Genomic DNA, 25,411 nt, shown 5'->3' with positions numbered 1-25,411 from the left:
GAGGAATTATAGCTGGTGGTTTGCTTGAGGCCTCGCAACTAGAAAGTGACAATGTGAAGTTGAGAACCCAGTTGTACAAACACTGTCAAGACCTCTGGCTCTGTTCTAAGCAGTATATGAATCTATAGGTAGAAAATAGGAAAACATACTGTTTGTATGTAGTCTCAAGAACCTAAGACTAAGTGCAGTAAGATATATGAAGTAAAATATAATAAAGGTACAGGTTTTAGAAAATGTTTTCAGAGCAGTTATTTGTATTTGATACTTGTGTTTATTGCCTGTCTGGGCAGAGAAGATGTTACAGAATTGGAATCTCACGCTGAGCTTTGAAGAATAAGCTTGGAGCAGTGTGGAAATTTCTGTGTGTCACATAGTATATTCTTTGTTAAGAACTCTTTTTGGCACTATTCAAAAGATGTTAACCTTCTAGGAACTTACAATTGAAAATGTAATAGATGAAGCTAGGAGTATATGAGGGTACTTCAAAAGTATATGGACAATCGAATTAGAAGATAAGTTTATTTTGGTGCAAAAAGTTTGAAATTTAGGCATAGTTTTCATAGTATGGATTTTCATAAACTTTGAAGACCCCTGATATCATGAATTTCAAATTTTTTTTGCATCAAAACAAACTTTAATTCCATTGTCTGTAAATTTTTTGAAGTACCCTCATACTATGATTTTTCCCTTTTCATAATATAATAGAGAATGAGAATTGTAGTGATATGTCTTTTTTTTTTTTTTGGACAGGCAGAGTGGACAGTGAGAGAGAGAGACAGAGAGAAAGGTCTTCCTTTGCCGTTGGTTCACCCTCTAATGGCCGCCGCGGCTGGCGCGCTGCGGCCAGCGCACCGCGCTGATCCGATGGCAGGAGCCAGGAGCCAGGTGCTTTTCCTGGTCTCCCATGGGGTGCAGGGCCCAAGCACCTGGGCCATCCTCCACTGCACTCCCTGGCCACAGCAGAGAGCTGGCCTGGAAGAGGGGCAACCGGGACAGAATCCGGTGCCCCAACCGGGACTAGAACCCGGTGTGCCGGCGCCGCTAGGCGGAGGAAGTAGTGATATGTCTTAATTTAACCACTTTCGCAATATTATTTTTACTGAAGAGGCCTAGTTTAGTGATTCATATAGGCCCTTAGAAGAGTGAGGGTTGAACCAGATACCTTGAAACATGCAGGGAACTCTTCAGCAGTGATTGAGTATTTCCCTGTGCAAAATATTGTATCCAGTGTTGTGAATCCTATGTGCTATAGTGCAAGTAGTATAAATTGTTACCTGGTTAGGATTGCCAACAGTTAACGTGTTGCTAATTCTGTGTAGGAGTCAGGCATTTAAGAAAGGGGTGAGCTGCAGCATTCATAGAGGCCTTGAATTTCTATAGGAATTGTTTTTATTTTAAGATTTATTTATTTTATTTGAAAGGCAGAGAGAGAGACACAGAGACAGACAGGTCTTCCATCAGCTGGTTCACTCCCCAGATGGCCGATCCAAAGCTTGGAGCTAGGAGCATCCTCTGGGTCCCCCATGCGGGTGCAGAGGCCCGAGCACTTGGGCCATCTTCTACTGCTTTCTCAGGCCATAGCAGAGGGCTGGATCAGAAATGGAGCAGCCTGGACTTGAACTGGCGTCTATATGGGATGCCGGCACTATAGGCAGCAATTTAACCTGCTAAGCCACAGCGCTGGCTCCTCCCTATAGGAATTTAATTCAGAAGTCAGCATAAGAGTTATAGCATATATTCATGGTGTTACTCCCAGTGACTTTAAGTAACTGCCTCCCTGGTTGATTGTAGCTTTAGAACAAGCAACTAACAATCTCCTTATCCTTAGGTATGGTATAAGAAACAGTTTACTTCTTGCCCCGATGCCAACTGCTTCAACTGCTCAGATCCTGGGGAATAATGAATCCATTGAACCGTACACTAGCAACATCTATACTCGCAGAGTCTTGTCAGGAGAATTTCAGGTGAGAAGTTCACAACCAGATTGACAGGGAGATCTTTCAAAAGCTTAATGTTGGGCATAAATACTCACTCATTTTTTACTTTGTAAAACTTTACTTACTTTGGGGACAAAACTTTGAAAAGAGAGTCATCTTCATCTCTAAAATTGTTCTGTTATTTCAGCACATAATAGACATTTAATAAATATCTGTTGAAAGAATAAATGGGGGTTCAATATGAAAGTACCTTGTTGATATTAGAGTTCATGTGATATTTAACCGTTATATAATCAGTGATTCCTGTGGCCTCTGATGATTGATTTGGGGTATATGGAAGTACTATCTAAGATAGTGATTCTCAGACTTGATTACCACCTTGCATTTCTGGTGAAATTCACTAATTTAGAGGTTTTTTTCATTTATGAATTTCCAGATATCCTGAAAAAAAGGATCACTAATTTAGAGATTTTCATTTATGATTTTCCAGATATCCTAAAGTAAAATTTTATAAGATTTTGGGAAGATATATTTCTAAGTAATTTGTTTATTTTTGAATTTGAGAGACGGAGAGTCAGATAAATAGGGAGAGAGAGTGTCCCTTTGCTGGTTCACTCCTTAAGTGCCCTGAAAACTATCTAAGACCAGGAGCCAGGAACTCAATCCAGGTTTCCCACAGGATGACAAACCCAGTTACTTGAGCCATCACTTCTGCCTGTCTAACAGAGACTGTATGAGCAGGAAGCTGGAATCAAGAGCCAGAGTAGGGTTTTGAACTCCAGTGTGGGATGCCAACTCTTAACTAGTGTCTTAACTGTGAGACTAAACTCCGACTCCTCTAATTTTTTTAACTTAAGTATTTATTTTATCTTTACTTAGAAAAAACAAAGAATTAATCCATATAGATTTACCCAGTTTAGGTAAATGTCATATTTCTTATTGTAATTAAGTTTCTTCCAACTTTATTGAGGTATAGTTGACAAAAATTGTATATATCCAAGATGTACAATAAGATGTTTTAATATTAATATATACAGACATTATAATGTATTTACCATAATATATTGTTTCTTTAATAACAGATGTTAGGATTTTAAATGAATATAGCTAAATGAATTTACTAAGCAATCTAATGTTAAGTAATTCTTTGGTGATCTTATTTATGTAAAGCTCCAGGCCTGTGAGTCTATGTGAGCCCTGTCATTGTTATTTCTTTACATTTTTTCTGTTTTTCCATTCAGATTGTAAATCCTCACTTATTGAAAGATCTTACTGAGAGGGGCTTGTGGAATGAAGAGATGAAAAACCAGATTATTGCGTGCAATGGCTCTATCCAGGTATAGCAAGAAAATGAAGTGTGCTTTTTTTTTTTCCCTTTTTTTAGGTTTATTCATTTATTTTAAAGGCAGAGTTATATAGAGAGGGAGAGACAAAGAGACATTATCCATCCACTGGTTCACTCCCGTGGCTGCAGCGGTCAGAGCTGGGTTGATCTGAAGCCAGGTGCTTCCTCTGGGTCTGCCATGTGGGTGCAGGGGCCCAATCATTTTGGCCATCTTCTGCAGCTTTCCCAGGTGCATTAGCAGGAAGCTGGATTGGAAGTGGAGCCACATGGTAGCACCACAGGCATCAGCTTTACCTCCTACACCACAGCACCAACCCATGAAGTGTGCTCTTCAGGAGCTGAGTTGGACATTGTGGTGCCTCCTCACTTATCCCAGAAAATGGAGAGAGGAAAAAATAGCTATTCATTATGGATCTGTAGGCTGTGATTCATGTAGCTCTGTTCACCTCTGCATTGGTGTGCTAGGATTATACACCTCTTACAACAAGTCTTGTTCAAGAATGTAAAGCAGTGGTTCCCAGCATGTCTGCATAATTGGGGAACTTTGAAAATCCTGAAATTTAGATTGTATTCCTTGCCATCTAAGAATGTCTGAAAGTGGGAGCCAGACATTATCAATATATTTTAAAGTTTCCTTAGGTGATTTAAAAATGTATCAAAATTTGAGGGCCACTGAAATTAGAGAGTTAAACTTAATTTAAAAGTATGATAGAGGCTGAGGACTATAATCCAAAAGACAGAATTACAAATAATATATAATAATCAAATGAAGTTGAGGTTGAACAAACGTTCATTTGTAGATAGAAGACATAGGCTAAACATTGGTGTACTTGGCAACATAGAGTCCTGTAACATTTCTGTATTTGATGACAAAAGCTGTAGCATTATCTAGTCTTTTTTTTTTTTTAAAGGTTTACTTATTTTTTTAAAAGACTTATTTATTTATTTGATAGTCAGAGTTACACAGAGATAAGGAGAGGCAGAGAGAGAGAGAGAGGACTTCCAACTGCTGGTTTACTCCCTAAATGGCCACATTGGCCAGACCAGGGCTGATCCAAAGCCAGGAGCCAGGAGCTTCTTCCAGGTCTCCCATGCGGGTGCAGGGACCCAAGCATTTGAGCCATCTTGCTGCTTTCCCAGGCCATAGCAGGGAGCTGAATCGAAGTGGAGCAGCTGAGACTTGAACTAGTGCCCATATAGGATAGAGGCACTGCAGGCAGTGGCTTTACCTGCTACACCCACAGCACTGGACCCTAGTCTGTGTGTTTTCAGGTTAACCATGACCCAAGAAAACCTGGTTTCTTTGGGCACAAATAGAGTTTGTAAAGTCCTGTCTTTAAGTGGGCTTGCCTCATTTTTTCCCTGATTATGTCCCTGTGAGTTACAGTCCTGATTATTTGTGTATTTTGCAAAACTCAAGGGTGATTTATGCTGCTTAGCTGTTACTTTCCTTTCTTAATAATGAATAATGAATGTTTTGATCATAAGCCAATTATAGAGGGATGCTTAAATTACTACCACCAGATTGATATTTGGTTCCTCAGATGGGGTTTTGTTGGACTTTTATTGGCAAACTTGGCAAGATCATGTATGATAGAGTCAGATTTGGCAGACAGACTAGACCTTTGTATCACTATTCTGTTAATCATACTGCTTTCCTGAAGTGGAGTAGAATGAATATTTGGTTTCCTTTCTTTAGAGCATACCAGAAATTCCTGATGACCTGAAGCAACTTTATAAGACTGTATGGGAAATCTCTCAGAAAACTGTACTCAAGATGGCAGCTGAGAGAGGTGCTTTCATTGATCAAAGCCAGTCTTTGAACATCCATATTGCTGAGCCTAACTATGGCAAACTCACTAGTATGCACTTCTATGGCTGGAAGCAGGTTTGTAGAGGAAATCAAGGGTTAATTGTCAACCTGGGATATTTTGGAATTGGAACAGTTTTGTGTTCTAGTTACCTGTTAAATGTTGTCATCTAGAAGTTTTTCTTTGACTTAAAATTCAATGTGTTAATACTAACCTATCATTTTTGTTAAGATCAGACTCTTGCTTTAGCTTTTCTGGTTTCTGTTAGTATTATTTAATTCCTAGGTTTTTAGACACTTAAAGTTATGTATGATCCTCTCTTTCTTTGCTCTCCATGCAGTTACTTACTAAGCTGAGTTGGTTGTTCCTTTGTACTGTTTCTTCTCTTTTTTAAGATTTATTTATTTATTTGAAAGGCCGAGTTACAGAGAGGCAGAGCAAAGAGAGAGGTTTTCCATCCTCTGGCTCACTCCCCAGATGGCCGCAATGGCCAGAGCTGGGCCAGTCCGAAGCCAGGAGCCAGGAGCTTCTTCCAGATCTCCAGTGTGGGTGCAGGGGCCCAAGGACTGAGGCCATCTTCTGCTGCTTTCCCAGGCCATACAGAGCTGAATCAGGAGAGGAGCAGCCGGGTCTCGAACTGTCACCCATATGGGATGCCAGCACTGCAGGTGGTAGCTTTACCTGCTCTGGCACAGCGCCAGCCCCTGTACTGTTTGTTCAGATTATTCATTCCTATTCTTCTGTCAATATTAACTGATCTCTTTGCTATATTAACTTTTCAGGTTGTCTTCTGCAATGAATCCCTAAAATAAAACATTGTACATATCCAATTTGCTTTTTCTCAGCATCCAATGTTTCCTCACTTTATCTACAGTGTAAAGGCCAAGTTAATTAACCTAGTCATCACCAACTTCAGAGTCCTGGGATTCTAGATTGTATTCCTCTTCTGTAGCCATGTGATGAATATTGATGTAGAATTATAAATCTTTTTAAAAAATTAACATGTGTATATAAAACATCTACCATGTGTCAGGCCTGGGTACGCTAAAGAGAAGGTGATGATTCTTACCCTTGAAATAGTCGTAGTCTAGTGTTACACAGAGACACAGTCTAACCCTGTAAATAGTTAAACAATTTAAGGCAGACATTAAGGCAATAGTCTTCGGCAAACTTGGAAGTCATACACATACAAATAAAGATGAGAACAAAAATACTTGACTTTTCCAAAGAGATAAACATGTTTTAGGGGTGAAAAGAACAGATCGTAAGCTGTCCAACTATCTAAGCATTTTTGAGAATATTTCCTAGAAGAGCTGTAATTGTACATTCAGGAAATAATTTGACCCGATTTATGGGAATGTCTTCTAAACATTAGTGTTGCATATCTAGAGTTTTCACAGATCTAATATTTGTATTTACTTCACTTGTAGGGTTTGAAGACTGGAATGTATTATTTAAGGACAAGACCAGCAGCTAATCCAATCCAGTTCACGCTAAATAAAGAGAAACTCAAAGATAAGGAAAAAGCATCAAAAGAGGAAGAAGAGAAGGAGAGGAACACAGCAGCTATGGTGTGCTCTTTGGAGAATAGAGATGAGTGTCTGATGTGTGGATCCTGAGGAAAGGCACAAAAAAGACCAGTATGTGTTTGATAGCCAAGCTACTTCTTGAGCATAAATAGGCATAGTAGATTTGCTTGAGGTGGTAAGGTGTTGTTGGGCCTTATTACAGCAAAAGGAATAATTGATTTAAAGTACTGTTTCTACATAGGATGAAGGTAATGATTTAAAAAAAAATTGACATATCAGGAATCAAACTAGAAGTTTTAGGTATGCGAAAGAAGTCATCTTGCAAATAGAGAATAAGTAAGTAAGGTTTCATCACTTCTCCAGCACTACTTTTCTGATGAGTTCCATTTTGGTAAGAAGACTTAGTTTTTCAACTTTGGCGAGTCCTTAGAATCAAAACTGAGTATAAACCGTGAGAGGCACTGATAAGACCTTTATCTGTTATAAGGTCCCATAGGTAATTCTGAAATAAAGATAAACATTTCTAATTGGTTGTGTGAGATTAATTTTGTCACTTGTTTTCAAATATATGTCAAATTTGAAAGAAAAAATTTCTGTTCTTTTGATGTTCAGGGAAGAAATTTTAAGACAAATGTCTATTTTTGCTGCTCTTACAGAGTATAGGAAGTTTTAGCTGGAGCAATTGGGCAAGAAAAAGAAATAAAAGACATACAATTAGGAGAGGAGATTATACCTGTTTTGCTGACATGATTCTGTAGAAGTACCAAAATATTCCACTAAGGGATTATTAGAATGATAAACAAATTCTGTGAAGTTGCAGGATACAAAAATCACAGCAATCACTATTTTTATATACCAAGAACTAACTTGCTGAAAAGAATGTTAAGAGCAATCCCATTCACAACTGCTACCCCCAGAAATACCTTGGGTACCTTTAAACAGCGACGTGAAAGACCTCTAAATGAAAAGTACAAAACACTGATGAAAGAAATTGAAGACCTCCTATGTTCATGAATTGGAAGAATTAATATTATTAAAATGTACATACTAACCAAAATGATTTATAGTTTGAATATATTCCCCATCAAAATACCAATAACATTCTTAACAACTAGAACAAAGATCCTAAAATTGGTGTATGGAAACATGAAGGACCTCAAATAGCCAAAGCAATCCTGAACAAAAATCGCAAAGCTGGAAGCATCACAATAACCAGATTTCAAGACGTAACTGTGCAGCTATAGTAACCAAAACTGATAGAACAGAGTAGACCAATGAAGTAGAATAGATGCCCTAGAAATAAGTCTGCATGTCTACAAGATAACTTATCTTTGACAAAAATGCCAAAAACCTCTCCTGAGGCGCCAGCGCCGTGGTTCACTTGGTTAATCCTCCACCTGTGGCACTGGCATTCCATGTGGGCACCGGGTTCTAGTTCTGGTTGTTCCTCTTCCAGTCCAGCTCTCTGCTGTGGCTCGGGAGAGCAGTGGAGGATGGCCCAAGTTCTTGGACCCCTACACCCACAAGGGAGGCCAGAGAAGCACCTGGCTTCTGGCTTCAGATCAGCATAGCTCTGGCCATAGAGGCCATTTGAGGGGTGAACCAACGGAAGGAAGACCTTTCTCTCTCACTGTAACTCTGTCAAACTAAAAAAAACAAAAACAAAAACAAAAAAACCCTATCCTGAGAAAGGAGAGTCTTCATTAAATGTTGTTGGGAAAACAGGATTTCCACATGGGATGATGTGAAACAAGACCCTACCTCTTACCCTATAGAAATGGATCAAAAATCTGAATGTAAGACCTGAAATAAGACTACTAGAAGAAAACACAGGTAATACTCCAAGACATTGTCATAGACAATGTTTTATAAGGCACAGACATTAAAAGCAAGAATATATAAAATTGGTTCAAACTAGGAAACTTGCACACGGGAAACAATCAGCAGTGAAGAGACAACTGACAAAATATATATACATATATGTATGTGTGTGTGTGTGTGTGTTTGTGTGTGTATGTATATATTTGCAACCTATGCATTGGGCAAAGGATTAATATCAAGAATCTATAAGGAACTCATAGATTCAACAATAGAAAATCCAGTTAAAAAATAAGCTAAGGTTCTAAAAGATACGACCCAAAGAAAAGCACCCCCCCCCCAAAAAAAAACCCTTAAAAATATGCTCAGTATCACTGATTGTCAAATGTAGATAACTGAGGTATCATCCACCTCAGTTAGGATGGCTGTTGCCAAAAAGACAAAAAAGTAATAAATGTAAGCAAAGTAGTGGTTACTAGAGACTGGGAAGGGTAGAAGGATGGGAGAAGTTTTACAATTGGTACCAAAATGGAGTGAACGAAGGTCCTGGGTTCTGGTGTTCCACAAAACAGTAGGAAAACCATAATTTGTGGTAAAGAAAATGGACTTGTTAATTGGTCTGATTGGTTTATGTTGTGTATATGTGTTGAAATACTGCATTATCTTCCTGTACGGGTATTTCATGTTAGTCCAAAATTTAAAATTAATTATAGAATTTTGTTTTTTGATTTTTAAATCAAGTTTTATTTTCATTTTATTTGAAAGAGAGACAGAGAGGTTCCGCCCGCTGGTTCATCCTTCAAATGCCTGCAACAGCCAGGGATGGGCCAGGCTGAAGCCAGGAGTCTGGAACCCAGTCCAAGTTTCCCGTGTGGGTAGCTGGAACCCAAGTATTTGAGCAATCATCTGCTGTTTCCCATAGTGTATATTAGCAGGAAACTGGAATGAAAGCGGAAGACTCAAACCAGGTGCTCTAATATAGAGTGTGGGTACCCAAAGTGACATCTTAACCACTGTGCCAAAAGCCCACCCCAAATTCTGATTTTAATATATACCTCCTTCCTCTTTTTTAAAGCTGTGCTGACATATATATAAAGTTTATAGTTTTGTCAGTTTTTAGATATACAATTCAGTGGCATAAAGTCTATTAGCAATGTTGCATGTTCATCACTACAATTTCCAGGACTTTTTCATCATCTCACAAAAATTCTGTACCCATCGAAACAAGAACTACTTATTTTCCTCTCCCTTTAGTCCCTGGTAACCTCTATTCTATAATTTATCTTTATGAATATGCCTATTCTGGGTATCACATAAATGGAATATGATATTTGTTATTTTGTGCCTGACTTATTTCACTCAGCATAGTATTTTAAAGGTTCATCCATGTTGTAGCACATTTGTCCCCCCTTAAAGGCTGAATAATATTCTATTGCATGTATATATTCCATTTTGTTAATACATTCATTTGTTGATGGACATCTGTGTTTCTTCTGTTTTGGCAATTGTCAGTATTGCTGCTGTGACTGTTAGTGCACAAATATCTATTGAATTATTGCTCCCATTTTGGGGGGGGCATATATATATATTTATATACAAGTTGAATTGCTGGAATATATAATTCTGTGTTTGACTTTTTGAATAACTACCAACTTTCCATAGCAACTGCACAACTTTTCATTTCCACCAGCAATATTTAAAGGTTCTAGTTTCTCTACATCTTGCCAATACTTGTTGCTTTTCATATTTTTGATAATAACCACCCTAATGACTTTTGAGAGTTTCATCATAATGTGCTGAGATGTGGGTCTCTAAAGTTACCCAACTTAGAATTGTTTTGGTTTCTTTGATTTGTAGATTCACATCTCTTTTTAAACTTGGGAAATTTTTAGCCATTATTCAGATAATGACCTTTCCCTTCTTATGAGACTCATAATACAGCTGTCAGTCCACTTGGTGATGTCCCATAGGTCCCTTAGGCTCTGTTCACTTTTCATTATTTTTTCTTTGTGTTCCTTAGACTTGATAGACTTGCTCTTACCTTCAGTTTTGCTGTTTCTTTTCTTGCCCAAATCTGCTTTGAGCCCCTCTTGTGAATTTTTCATTTCAATTATTTTTCTTTAACTCCAGAATTTGGTTCTTTTTGAAAAGTTTATTTTTGTTTCTTGCTATTATATTGTCTTTATTTTCCCAATTTGCTTTACTTACTTGTCCATTTTTTTAAAGATTTATTTTATTTTATTTGAAAGACAGAATCACAGAGAGAGGTAGAGACAAGAGAGAGAGATCCTGGCCGGCACCGTGGCTCAATAGGCTAATCCTCCGCCTTGTGGCGCCAGCACACTGGGTGCTAGTCCCGGTCGGGGCACTGGATTCTGTCCCTGTCTCCTCTTCCAGGCCAGCTCTCTGCTGTGGCTCGGGAGTGCAGTGGAGGATGGCCCAAGTCCTTGGGCCCTGCACCCGCGTGGGAGACCAGGAGAAGCACCTGGCTCCTGGCTTTGGATCAGCGCAATGCGCCAGCTGCAGCGCGCCAGCCGCGGTGGCCATTGGAGGGTGAACCAACGGCAAAAGGAAGGCCTTTCTCTCTGTCTCTCTCTTTCTCACTGTCCACTCTGCCTGTCAAAAAAATTTTTTTTGCCACCTGGTTAAGCCACAGTACCCACATATTTGGTCAAGCATCAGTTTATAAGTGAAGATATTTTCAAAGTTGATAATAGTGTCTAAATTGGTGGAATTTGAGTAAAGCAGATCACCTTCCATAAGGTAGGTGACCTCATCCGATCAGTTGAATGCCCTAGTAGAAAAAAACTGAGTCCAATAAAGAAGAGGGATTTTATAACTTTAACTTTGGATTTAATTTCACTGCAAAGTGAAGTCTTTTCTGCGTTTCCAACCTGTTGGCCTGCTTTGCTGACTTTGGACTTACTGGCTCACATAATTGCATAAGCCAATAATTTAAAAATAAATCTCTTAAAATATACACTTTTGGTTAGTTCTGTTTCTCTGTAGAACTGCAGATTTTGGTACCAAGAGAGCTCTAGGAACAGAATATTAAGTATGAATTTTATGAATTGGTTCTGGGTTTTCTGGAATTAGTTCTGTGATTGATTAAAGGCAGTAATGATTGTTTCAAGTAGTAAAGAGAGCACTGGTATGATGTGATGTGTTAATAGAGATATACAAATATTACCTTTGGGTACTTGCAATCAAATGCTTTTAAGAATCGAGATTCTAGGTGACCACATATAGTCCTTGGAGCATTTTTTGTCTAACTATCCTGGGAAAAAATGAGGGAAAGAAAAGGATGAGCAAAGGGATTTGAATTCTCAGCTTGAGTGCTACAGCTTGAAGATTTTTGTCTTCCCTTTGTGTCTATGGCTGTAGAATTGAGACTGCTAAAAACTGAATGCAGAATCTTATCATACAAGGGGAAAATTAAATTCCCAACCCTGTAAGGTGTGTACTGTTGCAGCGAGAACGTTGATTGGGCATAAATGGGATCCTGAAAATTGGAGTGGGAATACATGGGATGATTCTGATGAAACTGGGGACATTGAACACCTAAATTTTTTTTGTAAACATTTATTTATTTGAAAAACAGACTTACAGAGAGAGAATGAGACAGAATGAGTGAGGTCTTTCATCCACTAGTTCACTCTCCAAAGAAACACATCAGCCAGAACTGGGCTAATCTGAAGCCAGAGCCAGGAGCCTCTTCCAGGTAGCCCATGTGGGTGCAGGGACCCAAGTACTTGGGCCATCTTCTACTGTTTTTTTCAGACGCATTAGCAGGGAGCTGGATCAGAAGTAGAGTAAGTGGGACTCAAACCAGTACCCATATAGATAGAATGACAATGTTGCAGGTGGTGGCTTTGCCTGCTATGCCATAGTGCTGGCCTTTGAATGCCTAAATTCGGATGAGTCCTCATTGTCAATACAAACAGCTGTTCTCTCATCTAAGAAGAATAACTTTGCTTTCATTCAAGAAAGTAATGGCACTCTGAGGTAATTGCTTTGTAAGACACTGCTGATTCCTTTTAGGACCCACCCCTACCACCCTTTGCTTCTATTTCTACAACTAGACTCAAGTTCTAACAGGCCCTAAATGTAAGGTACAAAGTGCAATCTATGGTGAGGTGTGCTACATTCCAAAATAACATGATTTTTCCAATTTGGGAATATGTGAAGGAATGGGTAGTAATGGGATAATGGTGGAAGGAACGTAAAATTGCATCCTGCTGAATTCCTTGATGTGGGCTGACAAAACAGATTCTAGATATAATGTTGCAGTTTGGAGGATGAGAAAGTTCTAATAGATTGGTTTGTTGGTTCAGACATGGACCAATAGATTGGTTCGTTGGTTGAGACATGGACCAAAAGGTGGCAGATAATAAATGAAGTTGAAATGCCAGAACTACCTTGGTATATGAGAGTACTTTGGAATGTTTATGGAGAATATAATTAAGAGATGTTTATTTGGGGGGCCTGCCCTGTGGCTCAGTGTGTTAAAGCCCCAGCCTTCAGCCCTGGTGTCCCATGTGGGCACCAGTTTGAGTCCCTGCTGCTTCACTTCTGATCTAGCTCCTTGCTAGTGTGCCTGGGAAAGCAGCAGAGGATGGCCTAAGTGCTTGGGTCCCTGCACCCATGTGGGAGACCCCGAGGAAGCTTCTGGCTTCTGGCTCTTAGCTTTAGCCTGGCTCAGTCCTGGCTGTTGTGGCTATTTGGGGGAATGAACCAGCAGATGGACGGTCTCTCTCTCTGTCTCTCCCCTCTCCATAACTCTGCCTTTCAGATAGATGAATAAATATTTTTTTAAGAGATGTTTATTTTGGTACAGAAAGTTGTTGAAATCTGTGCCTAAGTGCTATACAGGAAGTGGTCCAAAGACATAGAGGGATTGGAATTTTAGAGTGTTTATCATTTAAGAGCTCACCCTGAAGAGATCCAGAAGACACACTTTTCACTAGAACTGTGAGAAATAATGAGGAGAGTCCCCACATCCTTGAGAACCTCTAGGATTACTCTTTTGTGTAGCTGAAACTACAGTGGCAATTGCTGCCACTGAATGGGAAACTTGAGTTCAACAAGGGTAATCAGTCCTGGAGTGGATGGATAGTGCAGCTCTTAATTGCCAAGGCCCACATGGGCATGGTTACCATAACTGACAGCAGAAGCAAGACAGGAAACAGAATTACCTAATTTGCAAAGACCTGTGGTTTGGCTAGGTGATCATGGAGTTCCTTGAAGTGAAATAGTTGGGAAGTCTACTAAATCCTTGGTCTGTATGTGCAGAAGAGTTTTAGGTCAAGTGAACAGAAGTCTCATTTAAATCATAAAAAGGGTAATGTCCTTCACTCAGTTCCCAGAGTTGAGCCAGTTTACAGATGCAGAATCCCTTAAATGAAGGGGAGACTAAGTCCCTTTGAGGAGGGATACCACTATACCCCAACAGATGTATACTGTTTGATCTCCATCCCATCCCAAAGTGACCTATAGCCTTTTATCAGGGTTTACTGTGGAGAAAAGGAAATGATCAAATCCTTTGAGGATTTCTGAACATAGGCTCTGAACTGACACCACTTCTGGGAAACTCAAGATTGTTACTGTGGTCCATCAGTCAGAGTAGCAGTTTATGGAAGTCAGCTGATCAATGGCATTTTAGCTAAGATCCATCTCCCAAGTGGGTTCAGTAGGCCCTAAGACCATTTTGTGCTTATTTTTCCAGTTCTCAAATATGTAATTGGAATAGACAGCAACCAACAGAACTCCCACATTGATTCTATGATCCATGGAGTGACAGTACTTAAGGTGGGAAAGGCAAAGTGGAAGCTACTATAACTGCCTCTACTTGGTAAAATGGTAAATCAAAGTTAATACTGCATTCCTAGAAGGATGATAGAGGTTAGTGCCACCATCATGGATGTGAAGTATGCAGGGGAGGTGATTCCCACTTAACTCACCTATTTGACGTGTGAAAAAAAAAAAACCATGGTTCTTGGAGAATGACAATGGGCTATCAAGCTTAACCAGCTTGTGATCCCTACTAGCTGAGGTTTCGTTGCTTTAGCAAATGAACACATTCTCTGTTCACAGCTATTGATTTGCAAATGCTTTTTCCTTCAGACACTTAGGAACACCAGAGCAGTTTGCTTCAGCTGGCATGATCAGCACTTGCCAGCTCTGTGTCTGAATTTAGTTCACAGGATTTTGATTAAAAAAATATATATATAACAGGGTGTCACACTGATCTGAGACACTGATGGCATTCTTTTGGTTAGATCTTGTGAGTGAGAACTAGCAAGTATTCTAGAATTATTGGTAAGATACTTGTGTGCCAGAGTGGGAAATAAATTTCATTAAAATTCAGGGGCTTTCTATGTCAGTGAAATTTCTAGAGACCCAGTGGTATGAGATATATTGAGATATCCATTTTGAGATGAAGGATAAATTGTATCTAACTTCTGCAACCAAAAAAGAGACACAACATCTATGGCTCCTTTGGATTTCGGAAGCAATAAATCCCTAATTTCATGTGTCACTCTAGCTTACTGAGTGACCTGAAAAGTTGCTCATCTTGAGAGGGGTGCAGTACAAGAGAAGGCTGTGCCCTGGGTGCAGGCTACTGTATAGCCTGCGCTGCTACTTGGGCCTTGTGATCCAGCAGGTCCAGTGGTGCTCAAGTGTCAGTGACAGACAGATGCTGATTAGAGACTTTGGCAGGCCTCTATAGGTGGATTACAGCACGGACCCTTAGGATTTTGAAGCAACGCCTTGATGTCCTCTGCAGGTAACTACTCTTTTCTTGAGAAATACATTTTGGCTTGCGATGGGGCCTTTGTAGAGCCTGAACATTTAACTGTGGGCCACCAAATTACCATGCAGCTTGAGCTGCCCATCGTTAACTAACTGTTAATTGAGCCACTGAAGCTGTGAAATTGGGCATGCTCAGCAGCACTTCATCATCCTATAGGAGTTTATAGACCAGATTGGGCTCAGTGAGGCCTTTAAGGCCAAGTAAGTTACATCTAGAAGTAACCCAATGCTCATCATCCCTGCTCCTGTTACACTGCCTTGTCCCTCCTAGCCGGCACCTATGGCCTAATGTGGAGTTTCCTATGATCAGTTGACATAGGAAGAAAAAGCTCAGGCTTGATGCACAAATGGTTCTGTGCAACGTGCAGGTACCACAGCCCCTTTCTGGAATATTCCCGAGTAGTACACCATTCTCTATGTGACAGGGAGCTTTGGAAGCAGGGTGTAACTTTTAGATAATGCACATTATTAGATGGCTTGGGAAGAATGATCTATCTATGGGTTTGATTTAGAAACAGGTCCAGATCCCAAGTCAGGCCTGTGTCTGGTCTTTGGGAAGACTTAAGCTCCAGGAAAGGACCTTGTTTGTGACTGAGGTTAGCTTGGAGGAATTCTGACCTGTGTATCTGGTTCAGTTCCAGCTCCCCAGGGTAGGGCCTCATCTGGTTTTTGGGTCATACTGGGATCTGAAGGAGGACCTGGTCTAGTTATCCATCAGACTGGGGTCCCCTAGGTGTGACCTGACTTGTTTGTGTGGACTTCACTGGACATGTCATATTTAGGATCTCAGGCCAGGGCCTTACTTGTTTTTGGAACTGGTTGGACCTAATCTAGAACCCAGTGTTGTGCCTGGATTAGACTGGAAGCTCAAGGCTGACCTGTACATTTGGTCAGATTGAAATTTATGTTAAGTCTTAGGCTGTATTTGGGAGAGACTAGGCCCCAGGGAAGGGCTTGTCCTGTTTATTTACTTCTGACTGGGTGTTGACAACAGGAGGTAGTCTGTGTGACTTGCTCTATATGACTCCTAGTGAAACTCCTTATATCCAAACATTAATTGAGATTTTCTCATGAATTAGAGGAAAGAAGACAGAGAAAATAAACTAGGAATGGATAAACAGGTAAAGCAATTTTATTATTGGGGTGAAAACAGGAAGAACATGGTAGGAATTCAACAAGCTGTAATTGAGCAACAATGGACCTGCTTTTGAGCACATAGTCCACTCAGGAAATCGCAGCGTTTTCCCAAGTCCTACTTGCTTATCTCTTGTTCTTAGAGGTTGCAGCTCTAACTTCTCAGGTTGATAAAATCCTTTCACCCTGGCAGTTTACTCTCCACTCGCCTGTTCTGTAACCTCTTTGGCTTTTCCCCAGCCTCCCGGGCCAGTTCCTTTCTACTGAGCATCTTTTCCACATGTTGCCGGATCTCCCTAGTCCTCACCCCATAAATGACAGGATTCAAGGCCCCTGGAAGCAGCAAGTATATAGCACTGAGCAGATTCTGGACGTCCTGAGACACAGTCTTGGCCACCCGGAAGACAATAGACGTGGAAAGACCAGAGAGGTAGATGGTGAGAATGACTAGTAAGTGGGAACCACATGTGTGCAACGCCTTGGCTCGGGCTCCCCCAGAAGAGATCCGAAAGGCATCATAGATGATGCGAGTGTAGGAGGTCCCCAGCAGGACCAGATCAAAGGTCACGGTGACCAATCTCATAGCCAGCCCCAGGCGGTTGTTGAAGGTCAGGTCCCCACAAGCTATGCTCAGCAATGCAATGTACTCACAGGTGAAGTGCCGAATCACTGCTGTCCGGCAGAATTGAGCTCGTGCAGTTAGCACCACTAAGGGCACTGCCACTAGTAGGCTCCGTGTCAGGGCTAGAATGGCCAATAGGCCCAGAAGGCGGGAGGTCATCAGGTCAGTATAGCGGAGTGGATGGCAGATGGCTACATAGCGGTCCAGCGCCATGGCCAGCAGAAGGTTGTAGTCCAGAAGGAGGGTGAAGTAGATGAAAAACATCTGGGCCAGGCAACCACGCAGGGATATAGGGTTGGCATAATGCACAAAACCCTCCATCATCTTAGGCATCACGGCTGTGGCAGCACAAATATTGACACTCAGGAGCGTAGCGATGAGCACATACATGAGCTGATGCAGGCTCCGCTGGGCCACCACTGTGTGGATGACCAGGGCATTGGCAGAGATGATGGTCACATAGAGGAGGGTAAGAGGTAGGACCAGGAGGGGCCGCCACTCTCGTAATCCAGGGAAACCCACTAGGAAGAAGTTGGTATAGGAGATGTTGAAGGTGCTGGTATTTCCGTCCTCACCCATTAGCTTTGGCCCTGGCCTGGTCCCAGGAGTGGGGTTCGAGACTGTTAGAAGAAAATGGCCAATGGGGAAAAAAAAAAGCCTATTACTGTTTTAGGGCTTGAGAAGTTTGTGATGAAAAGCCAGTTCTTGTATGTGTGTCTATTCCTCTGGGGCACAGATAGGGACTATGCCAGGGGTGAGGGGAGCTGTGGAGATGAACAGGACATTCTTTGTCCTCAGGGGCTCTTGCATTATGTATATGAAATAAAAAGTTACAAGATACTTGTGTATCTGTGATGTGCCAGGTATTTCACTGCTGGGTAAAAGATTGGGGCCGGAACTGCAGCTCACTAGGCTAATCCTCCAACTGTGGCGCTGGCACCCCGGGTTCTAGTCCCGGTTGGGGCACTGGTTCTGTCCCGGTTGCTCCTCTTCCAGTTCAGCTCTCTGCTGTGGCCTGGGAGTGCAGTGGAGGATGGCCCAAGTGCTTGGGCCCTGCACCTGCATGGGAGACAGGAGGAAGCACCTGGCTCCTGGCTTCGGATCGGCCCAGGGCACCAGTCGTAGTGACCATTTTGGGGGTGAACCAATGGAAGAAAGACCTTTCTGTCTGTCTATCTTTCTCTCTCTCTCACTGTCTAACTCTGCCTGTCAAAAAAAAAAAAAAAAAAAAAAAGATTGGGGGAAAAAAGTAAGTAATGGCCAGAAGTAAAATAAGAAGTATTACTAAAGAAACTCTTGATTCAGAGGAAGAAAAGAAAGTGCCTGAAAAATCTTTGATCCAACTAGCCTGGGAAGGATCAGGTGAGGCTTACTGGATAGAGAGGAACAAGCCAGGGATGCTGGCCTCCCTTGTGTGCTTGGAGCCCAGTGCTGAGCACAGAGGAAAGGTCCTGAGGAAGACGTCTGGTCTCCCTGGACCACACACAACAGCCTGCAGAGGCTGCTCCCTTCCTATGCGCCTCTATACGGACTTCGGAGCTCCCTGCCCGGTCTCACCCTCAGTGTCAAGGGTGATGACCTTGCTTTCCTCTTGGAATGAAAGTTGCATGAAGGCAGGGAACAGCACACTTTGGGTGTGCTCACTGGAGTTCCAGGCAGAGAGGCACCCTGATACCCAGGATACGCTCCAGCATTACGTGTTGTGTAGGTGAATGAGGGATAGGAAGAAGATGGGAGGAGGCTAAGCATTGAATTGGGCTCTACGAACAGTAACTTCAAAGCTTTGGTCAGATTTTTGTATAACTGAGTAGATAGGAAAAGATCTGTGGTTCATTAATGGGCCCACATCTTATTCAGATTCTTAGCACTATTTGATGGTGGGTGTGATGTTAAAAAGAACACTGTTACACATAAAAATAGCTAACACTTAATTGGCTAGTGACTATGGCAGGCAATGTTCTAAATGCTTTCATATATTATTTTTTCCCTTCTTAATTTTTAATTGATGGAGAAACTTAGGTACAAAGAGGTTCAGTCTAGTTTAAAGTCACACAACTAATAAACAGCAGAGTGGTACATAAATCCAAGCTGTCACTCAGGAGTGTGTTAACAACTTCAGCTTGTCCAACTCAACCTGGTTTGCCTGGGGCTTTCTGGGTTTTGACACTGAAATTTTTTCTTCCCTTTTCTAGGTTTAGATGTATTGCCTTTGAAAATCAGTTGGTGTGGGTTTGACTATAGTCACTCTAAATAAAAAGAGTAATGAAGAATTAAGAAGCACATCTGCACTTCACACTGCAGGGAGAATGCAAAAGGAAGCAGATTTGGAATTCTAGTGTCCAACCTGGAACATCTTTTTGGAAATCCCAGAGCATTGTTTTAGACAGCATAACTCAGATTTTGGGACGTGAACTACTATAGGGGGTGGATGAGAGTCAGATAGCCATTATGGGAGGTGGTGAAAATCCTTACAGTGGAGACCTGCAGGAGAGTTTTATGGAGGAGGGTGGAATTGAGAAGTGAGTGAGGTCAGAGGTGAGCCCTAACAGAGAAAAGGAGTTAGGAGGGAAATGCAACCTAGAGGAGCAGCAGCCAAGAATATGTCAAGAAATTCCGTACTTATCTTTCCCAATATGCCAGAGAGTGTTGTCCTTAAGCGGGAGGAAATTGATACAGGTTTCCCATGAACCTCTTAATGGCCACAAGGTTGGTCTGTTTGTATCATTCAAACTGTAATTTCCTCTCCTGTTTGAGTCGTGATTCCTCAGGTAGACTCCTTAAAGAGCTCCTGTGACAGAAAATAAAGGAAATGTAGAATTACAACCTTCTAAAGAAAGGACACAAAGCTGGAAAAGACAGGTATACTGGGGAAATCAGTTGACTGGTTGATGACGATCTGAAGAGACATGAAGGGAGGCTTCTAGGGTCAAATCAATCAGACGTAAGACCCAATTGGAAGTGCAAAGAGACAGAGGAATCAAATAATAATGAATAATTTCAAGTCCTTTCTCTCTTTTTTTTTCTGTTTAAAGCTATGAGGGCTGCATCAGAGATATTAAAACCTGAGAAAGGATGAACAGGGTTGAAGCGATAGAAGATACAATTAGTGGAGTGCATTTGGAGGTTTTGAGGATTGGTAAGTGGAGATATGTCCAGGCAACAACTGAACATAAGGACGGAGATGTCAGAAGAAGGATTAAGGCCAGAATGAAAATGTAGGGAGGGGCCAGTGTTGTGGCATAGTGGGCTAGGCCTCCACCTGCTGCACAGGCATTCCACATAGGTGCCAGTTCCTGTTCTGGCCGCCTCTCTTCCAATCCAGCTCTCTGCTATGGCCTGGAAAAGCAGTGGAAGATGGCAAGATGGCCCAAGGGCTTGGGCCCCTGCACCTGCGTGGGAGACCCGGAGGAGAGTCCTGGCTCCTGGGCTCAGATCAGCTCAGTCCGGCCATTGAGGCCATTTGGGGAATGAGCGAGTGGATGGAAGACCTCTGTCTTTCCCTCTCTCTGTCTGTAGTTCTACCTTTTGAAATAAATAAATACATCTTTTTAAAAAAGAAAATGTAGGGATTATAATTTTGAAGAAAGCACGAACAGAATCATAAGAAGCAGGCAGAGTAACAGATGTCAGTGAGGAAGCTAGAGGTGGAATGAGGACCAGAAGAAAACGGAGTTCTGGAAACCAGAGAAGAGGTTTGTAGCTCTGGAAGCTTCAAGGTAAAGGAATTTACAGAGAAGTAGAGGTGAAAGACCAAGACAGTCAAACTACCCTAAAAGGTTTAACATTCATTCTGTGTAGCACGAAGAGTGGGGCTGACAGAACTGAGATGAAGATTCCAAACATCATTTGCTTTCTGTAGAAAGAGGACTAGTTCCTCCTCTGTCAAAATCAAAGCCACAGACAAGGACCCCTTCAGTTTTCCCCTGCTCCCACAAACTGTTTGGCTACTGTGTTCACCTTTCTGCCTTCAGCTCCCAGTGAAATAGATGTCTCTCCTTGCTTCTGTCCTCAGGCTATCTCCCACTTCTCTCTTCCCCCTCAGCTTGTGAAAATGTTCAAGCCTCTGTCACTGGAGAGAATAAACTCTCCCTGAACTTCCTGCAACCCTCTAGGTCCCAATCTTTCTCCTCACCTATGAAGGCACGCCCTTGGCATGTCTTTATCATGCTGTAATCGCTGGTTTGCTTATGTATCTCCCCATCAGACAGCAGGGGTTGCTAGTGAGGAGACCCCGCCTCACTCATCTCCCCCCCAGTGCCCAGCACAGAGCCTTCTGCAGAATTAAGTGCTCAGAAAATGAATCCACAGGTGGATGTCTTTAAACATTCTCAACTGCAACTTAGAGCAGCCCTTTAGGCTGAGTGAATTCCTAACCCCATCAAGGCTCAGAGATTTAAAGTGATTTGCTTACTCTCGTCTAGCAAGAGCCAAGCCTCTAGGTCTTCTAGGACTCCTCCTTCTATTCTCCCCATATTCCACACACAAGGCATCATGAGACAGGCTTAAAGCATTCATCATCTCAGCGGTAATATTAAGAGCGTTTATTGAGTAGTTACTACACGCCAGATGTAGTTCCAAGTGTTTTCTGTGTAGTATCTCTTTAATACTTACAGCAACCCTAAAAGACAAATATTAATTAACTCAAGTTAATAGATGAGGGCAGAGAGGTTTAGAGAGCTAATGCTCTTAAAATGTTGTAGGTATTAAGCAAGAGAGCTGAAATATCAGCTTAGATTTGTCAGCAGCAAAAGGTAGAGCTCATTTCCAATCTCGGGTTTCTTGCCTCCAAATCCCCCATAAATCTCTTGTCGCCTCACCCTGCAGCCTGTGCTGATCTCCAGTGAGATCACAGCCTGATGTGACTTCGGTCTTGCCCCTGAAGAGGTAAGGCCTGAGGCCAGTGCCCAACTCCAAGGCACTGATCTATGAGACTGAGGGGCAGGGATGGATAATTAGACGTGTGGCTCCAGGGGAGAAACTTTCGGAGATTCCCAGAGGGGAGTCATTTCTAGGGGCCCAAAGGAGGGAAAAAAGAAAAACCCACAAGAAGCAGTTTCTCCCTAAGGGTGGCTCACGGGGAGAGGGGCTGGGTGGAAGGGACAGTGACTAATGTTCTCATGTCTCGCTCTGGGTGTTTCTCACAGAGCAGTCATCCCTGCCGAGGAATTTCTCTCATTGTACATAGAAGCTATTAGAGCTCAGAGAAAGCGTCGGGTGTGTCAGGTCAAGCACATCCCGGGGCACTAATGGGCACTGACTGAGATGACCTGGGGCTCAGCTGAGGGGAGGGGCTGTTACAATCTAGGCATAACATGGGCCCTTAAGGGTCAATAAAAACCAGGAGATGGCACTTGGGTGCTAGGCTTACAGCCTGGTGGCCAAGAAAGAGATCTGATTTAGGGTGTGTGCGTGTGTGTGTGTGTGTGTGTGTGTGTGAGTGTGGGTGTGGGTGCATGGAGGCACCTGCAGGTGTAGGCTGTGGTGCTGAAGTTGGTGGGACGAGGTATTTACTTTCTCAGTGTGGGCACTTTAGGTGCTAGGGCAGGAAGTGAGTGTGGTATAGGTTCTGCTCCCCACCCAGGCAGAGCTGGCTCCTGCAGCAAGGCATCAGCAGTCTGCCCTTTGGGATTTAGAAATGGCAGGACTGCAGAAGCTCCGGCTTTTGCACCTTCTTTGGGTGGAATATTTTTTGTGATTCCATTTTATCTCCTCTGTTGTCTCATTAGCTCTATCTCTTTATTATGTTATTTCAGTGGCTGCTTTAGGATTTACAGTACATATCATTAACTTATCACACTCTATCTTCAAGAATATTATGCCACTTCACAAATAATGTGAGGTCCTTGCACCAGGCTACTTCTACCCCTCATGTTGGTGTTGTCACTGTCTGTTTTATTTCTACATTCGTTATGAACGCCTCAACATGAAACTAATATTATATTGACAAACTTCATTCATATTGTATGTAACTATATTTTATTTTATTTATTTTAGATTTAGGAAGAATGCATGATGAATATTCTTTCTAAAAAACTTGCTATTTTACCTCTTATTTATTTTTTTAAGATTTATTTATTTGAAAGTCAGAGTTATACAGAGGAGGAGAGGCAGAGAGAGAAATCTTCTATCCACTGGTTCACTCCCCAGTTGGCCGCAATGGCTGGAGCTGCACTGATCTGAAGCCAGGAGCCAGTAGCTTCTTACAGGTTTCCCACGTGGGTGCAGGGGCCCAAGGACTTGGGCCATCTTCTACTGCTTTCCCAGGTCATAGCAGAGAGCTAGATCGGAAGTGGAGCAGCCGGGACTCAAACTGGCACCCATATGGGATGTTGGCACTGCAGGCAGCGGCTTTACCCACTGCACCACAGCGTCGGCCCCTTACCTTTTATTTTTAAAATATTATTTTTCTGTTCCACAGTGTTTTACACATTTTGATGAACATGTAGAAAATCAACTGAAAGGAAGAGCTTTCTGTTTTCATTTATTTATTTAGATCACTAAGGACTTATGGATTCATAATCTAAAGGTGATCATTAATATATTCTTATTCATATATTCTTTTTTTGCTTAATTGTCCATGATTTGACCACTAGGACCCCCTTCACCTTGGTCACTCTATCCCCATGTTTTGAACACTTCTTTACTTTCTGGCACTACAAGGTAATCTGGGATCATCTTGTATTTCCCATGGGATCAGCTATTTCTCCAAGCACCCCTTATTAGAGAGTGTTATTATTGGAATGGGCCTTCACTGTTAGCCTTCACTGTTAACATCTTCTACCTTCAGCACTTGTTAATGTATTTTTTTTTGTTAAATTTTATTCCAGTTATACAAGTTTCATGTATTCCATATATACAGATTTAGGTCCATAGTGACACTTCCCACCCTACTATCCCTCCTGCCTATGCTCCAACCCTTCTTCCTCCTCTCTCTCCCATTCCCACTCTAATTTTTATAAAGATCTATTTTGCAGTTTACTTAGTGATTGTAAAGTTAACCCTACACTAAGTAAAAGAGTTCAACAAATAGTATGAAGAAAAAAAAAAAAAACAACCACTGTTCCTCAATGGAAGAGTCATGGGCTGTAAAAATTGTCAAATCTTAAAATGTCCATTTTGATGTATTTTCTTTCTTTCTCTTTTTTAACACTTTACCACTGTGTAGTATTCTATGGTGTGTATATTCCATAATTTCTTTATCCAGTCTTCAGTTGACAGGCATTTGGGTTGATTCCACATCTTAGCTATTGTGAATTGAGCTGCAATGAACATGGGGGTACAGATAACTCTTTCATATGCTGATTTCATTTCCCCTAGGTAAATTCCCAGGAGTGGGATGGCTGGTTCATACAGTAGGTCTATATTCAGATTTCTGGGGGTATTTCCATACTGTCTTCCACAGTGGCTGTACCAATTTTACATTCCCACCAACAGTGGATTAGTGTAACGTTTCCCCCACATCCTCACCAGCATCTGTTGTTTGTTGATTTCTGTATGAAAGCCATTCTAAAGATAGTGAGGGGAAATCTCATTGTGGCTTTGATTTGCATTTTCCTGACAGCCAGTGATCCTGAGTATTTTTTCATGTGTCTGTTGGGCATTTGGATTTCCTCTTTTGAAAAATACCTGTTTAAGTACTTCTCTCATTTCTTAATGGGTTGTTTGTTTTGTTGTTGTAGAGTTTCTTGATCTCTTTCTATATCCTGGTTATTAATCCTTTGTCAGTTGAATAGTTTGCAGTAATTTCTCCCATTCTGTTGGTTGCCTCTTCACTTTGATGAGTGTTTCCTTTGCAGTGCATAAGCTTCTCAATTTGATGTAATTCCATTTGTCAATTTTGGCTTTGATTGCCTGTGCCTCTGGGGTCTTTTCCAAGAACTCTTTACCTATGCCAATGTCTTGCAGGGTTTCCCTGATGTCCTCTAATAATTTGATGTTATTGGGTCATAGATTTAAGTCTTTAATCCATTTTGAGTGGATGTTGGTGTAAGGTGTAAGGTAGGAGTCTTGCTTCATACTTCTGCAAGTATCACCAGACATATGAGCAAGCCCAACCAAAGTCAGAAGACTACCTCAAGCATAGAACAGTAAATTCTTAGACTAAAGTATGCCACTAAGTTTCTGGGGGGTTATTATGGAGCAACTTTGTTGTAATACATAATTGACAAAATGACAAAATAATGTTTTATACACAAAATATCAATAATAAATGTTAGAATTTTCCCTTATCTCAATGTATTATTGTCTATTGAGTAAATAGCTTTTTAATGCTTAACTATGAGTTCTATAAAGAAAGAAACTGTACTTTAAAGATATCAGAGCAAGATGGTAGAAGACAAAGTCTCTTACAGAAACACAGATTTAATCTTGCTTGCTCACGTTTCTGGGGGTTGGTTCACATT

The 25,411-nt window shown here is 41.5% G+C and overlaps 2 protein-coding genes across 2 annotated transcripts in view; one reads left to right on the top strand and one right to left on the bottom strand.

Moving 5' to 3' along the window:
• The window catches only part of RRM1 (ribonucleotide reductase catalytic subunit M1), a 36,601-nt gene extending 29,452 nt beyond the window's left edge, over window positions 1–7,149 (top strand). The window contains exons 16-19 of the mRNA XM_002708730.5: window positions 1,829–1,964; window positions 3,179–3,274; window positions 4,982–5,170; window positions 6,524–7,149. Of these exons, the coding sequence (XP_002708776.1) occupies window positions 1,829–1,964; window positions 3,179–3,274; window positions 4,982–5,170; window positions 6,524–6,712 (610 nt within the window). The 3' untranslated portion in view covers window positions 6,713–7,149. The remainder of the gene's footprint in view (window positions 1–1,828; window positions 1,965–3,178; window positions 3,275–4,981; window positions 5,171–6,523) is intronic.
• Window positions 7,150–14,443: 7,294 nt separating this feature from the next.
• Window positions 14,444–21,267, bottom strand: LOC100344540 (olfactory receptor 52Z1P-like). The gene has a single exon (XM_070074642.1). The coding sequence runs from the start codon at window positions 17,586–17,588 to the stop codon at window positions 16,569–16,571; it is 1,020 nt and encodes a 339-aa protein (XP_069930743.1). The 5' UTR covers window positions 17,589–21,267; the 3' UTR covers window positions 14,444–16,568.
• Between the last annotated feature and the right edge of the window lie 4,144 nt (window positions 21,268–25,411).

Source organism: Oryctolagus cuniculus, chromosome 1, assembly GCF_964237555.1.
Source record: "Oryctolagus cuniculus chromosome 1, mOryCun1.1, whole genome shotgun sequence".
NCBI lineage: Eukaryota > Metazoa > Chordata > Mammalia > Lagomorpha > Leporidae > Oryctolagus > Oryctolagus cuniculus.
The sequence above is the reverse complement of the archived record's forward strand: the minus strand, read 5'-3'. Positions and strand labels throughout refer to the sequence as shown.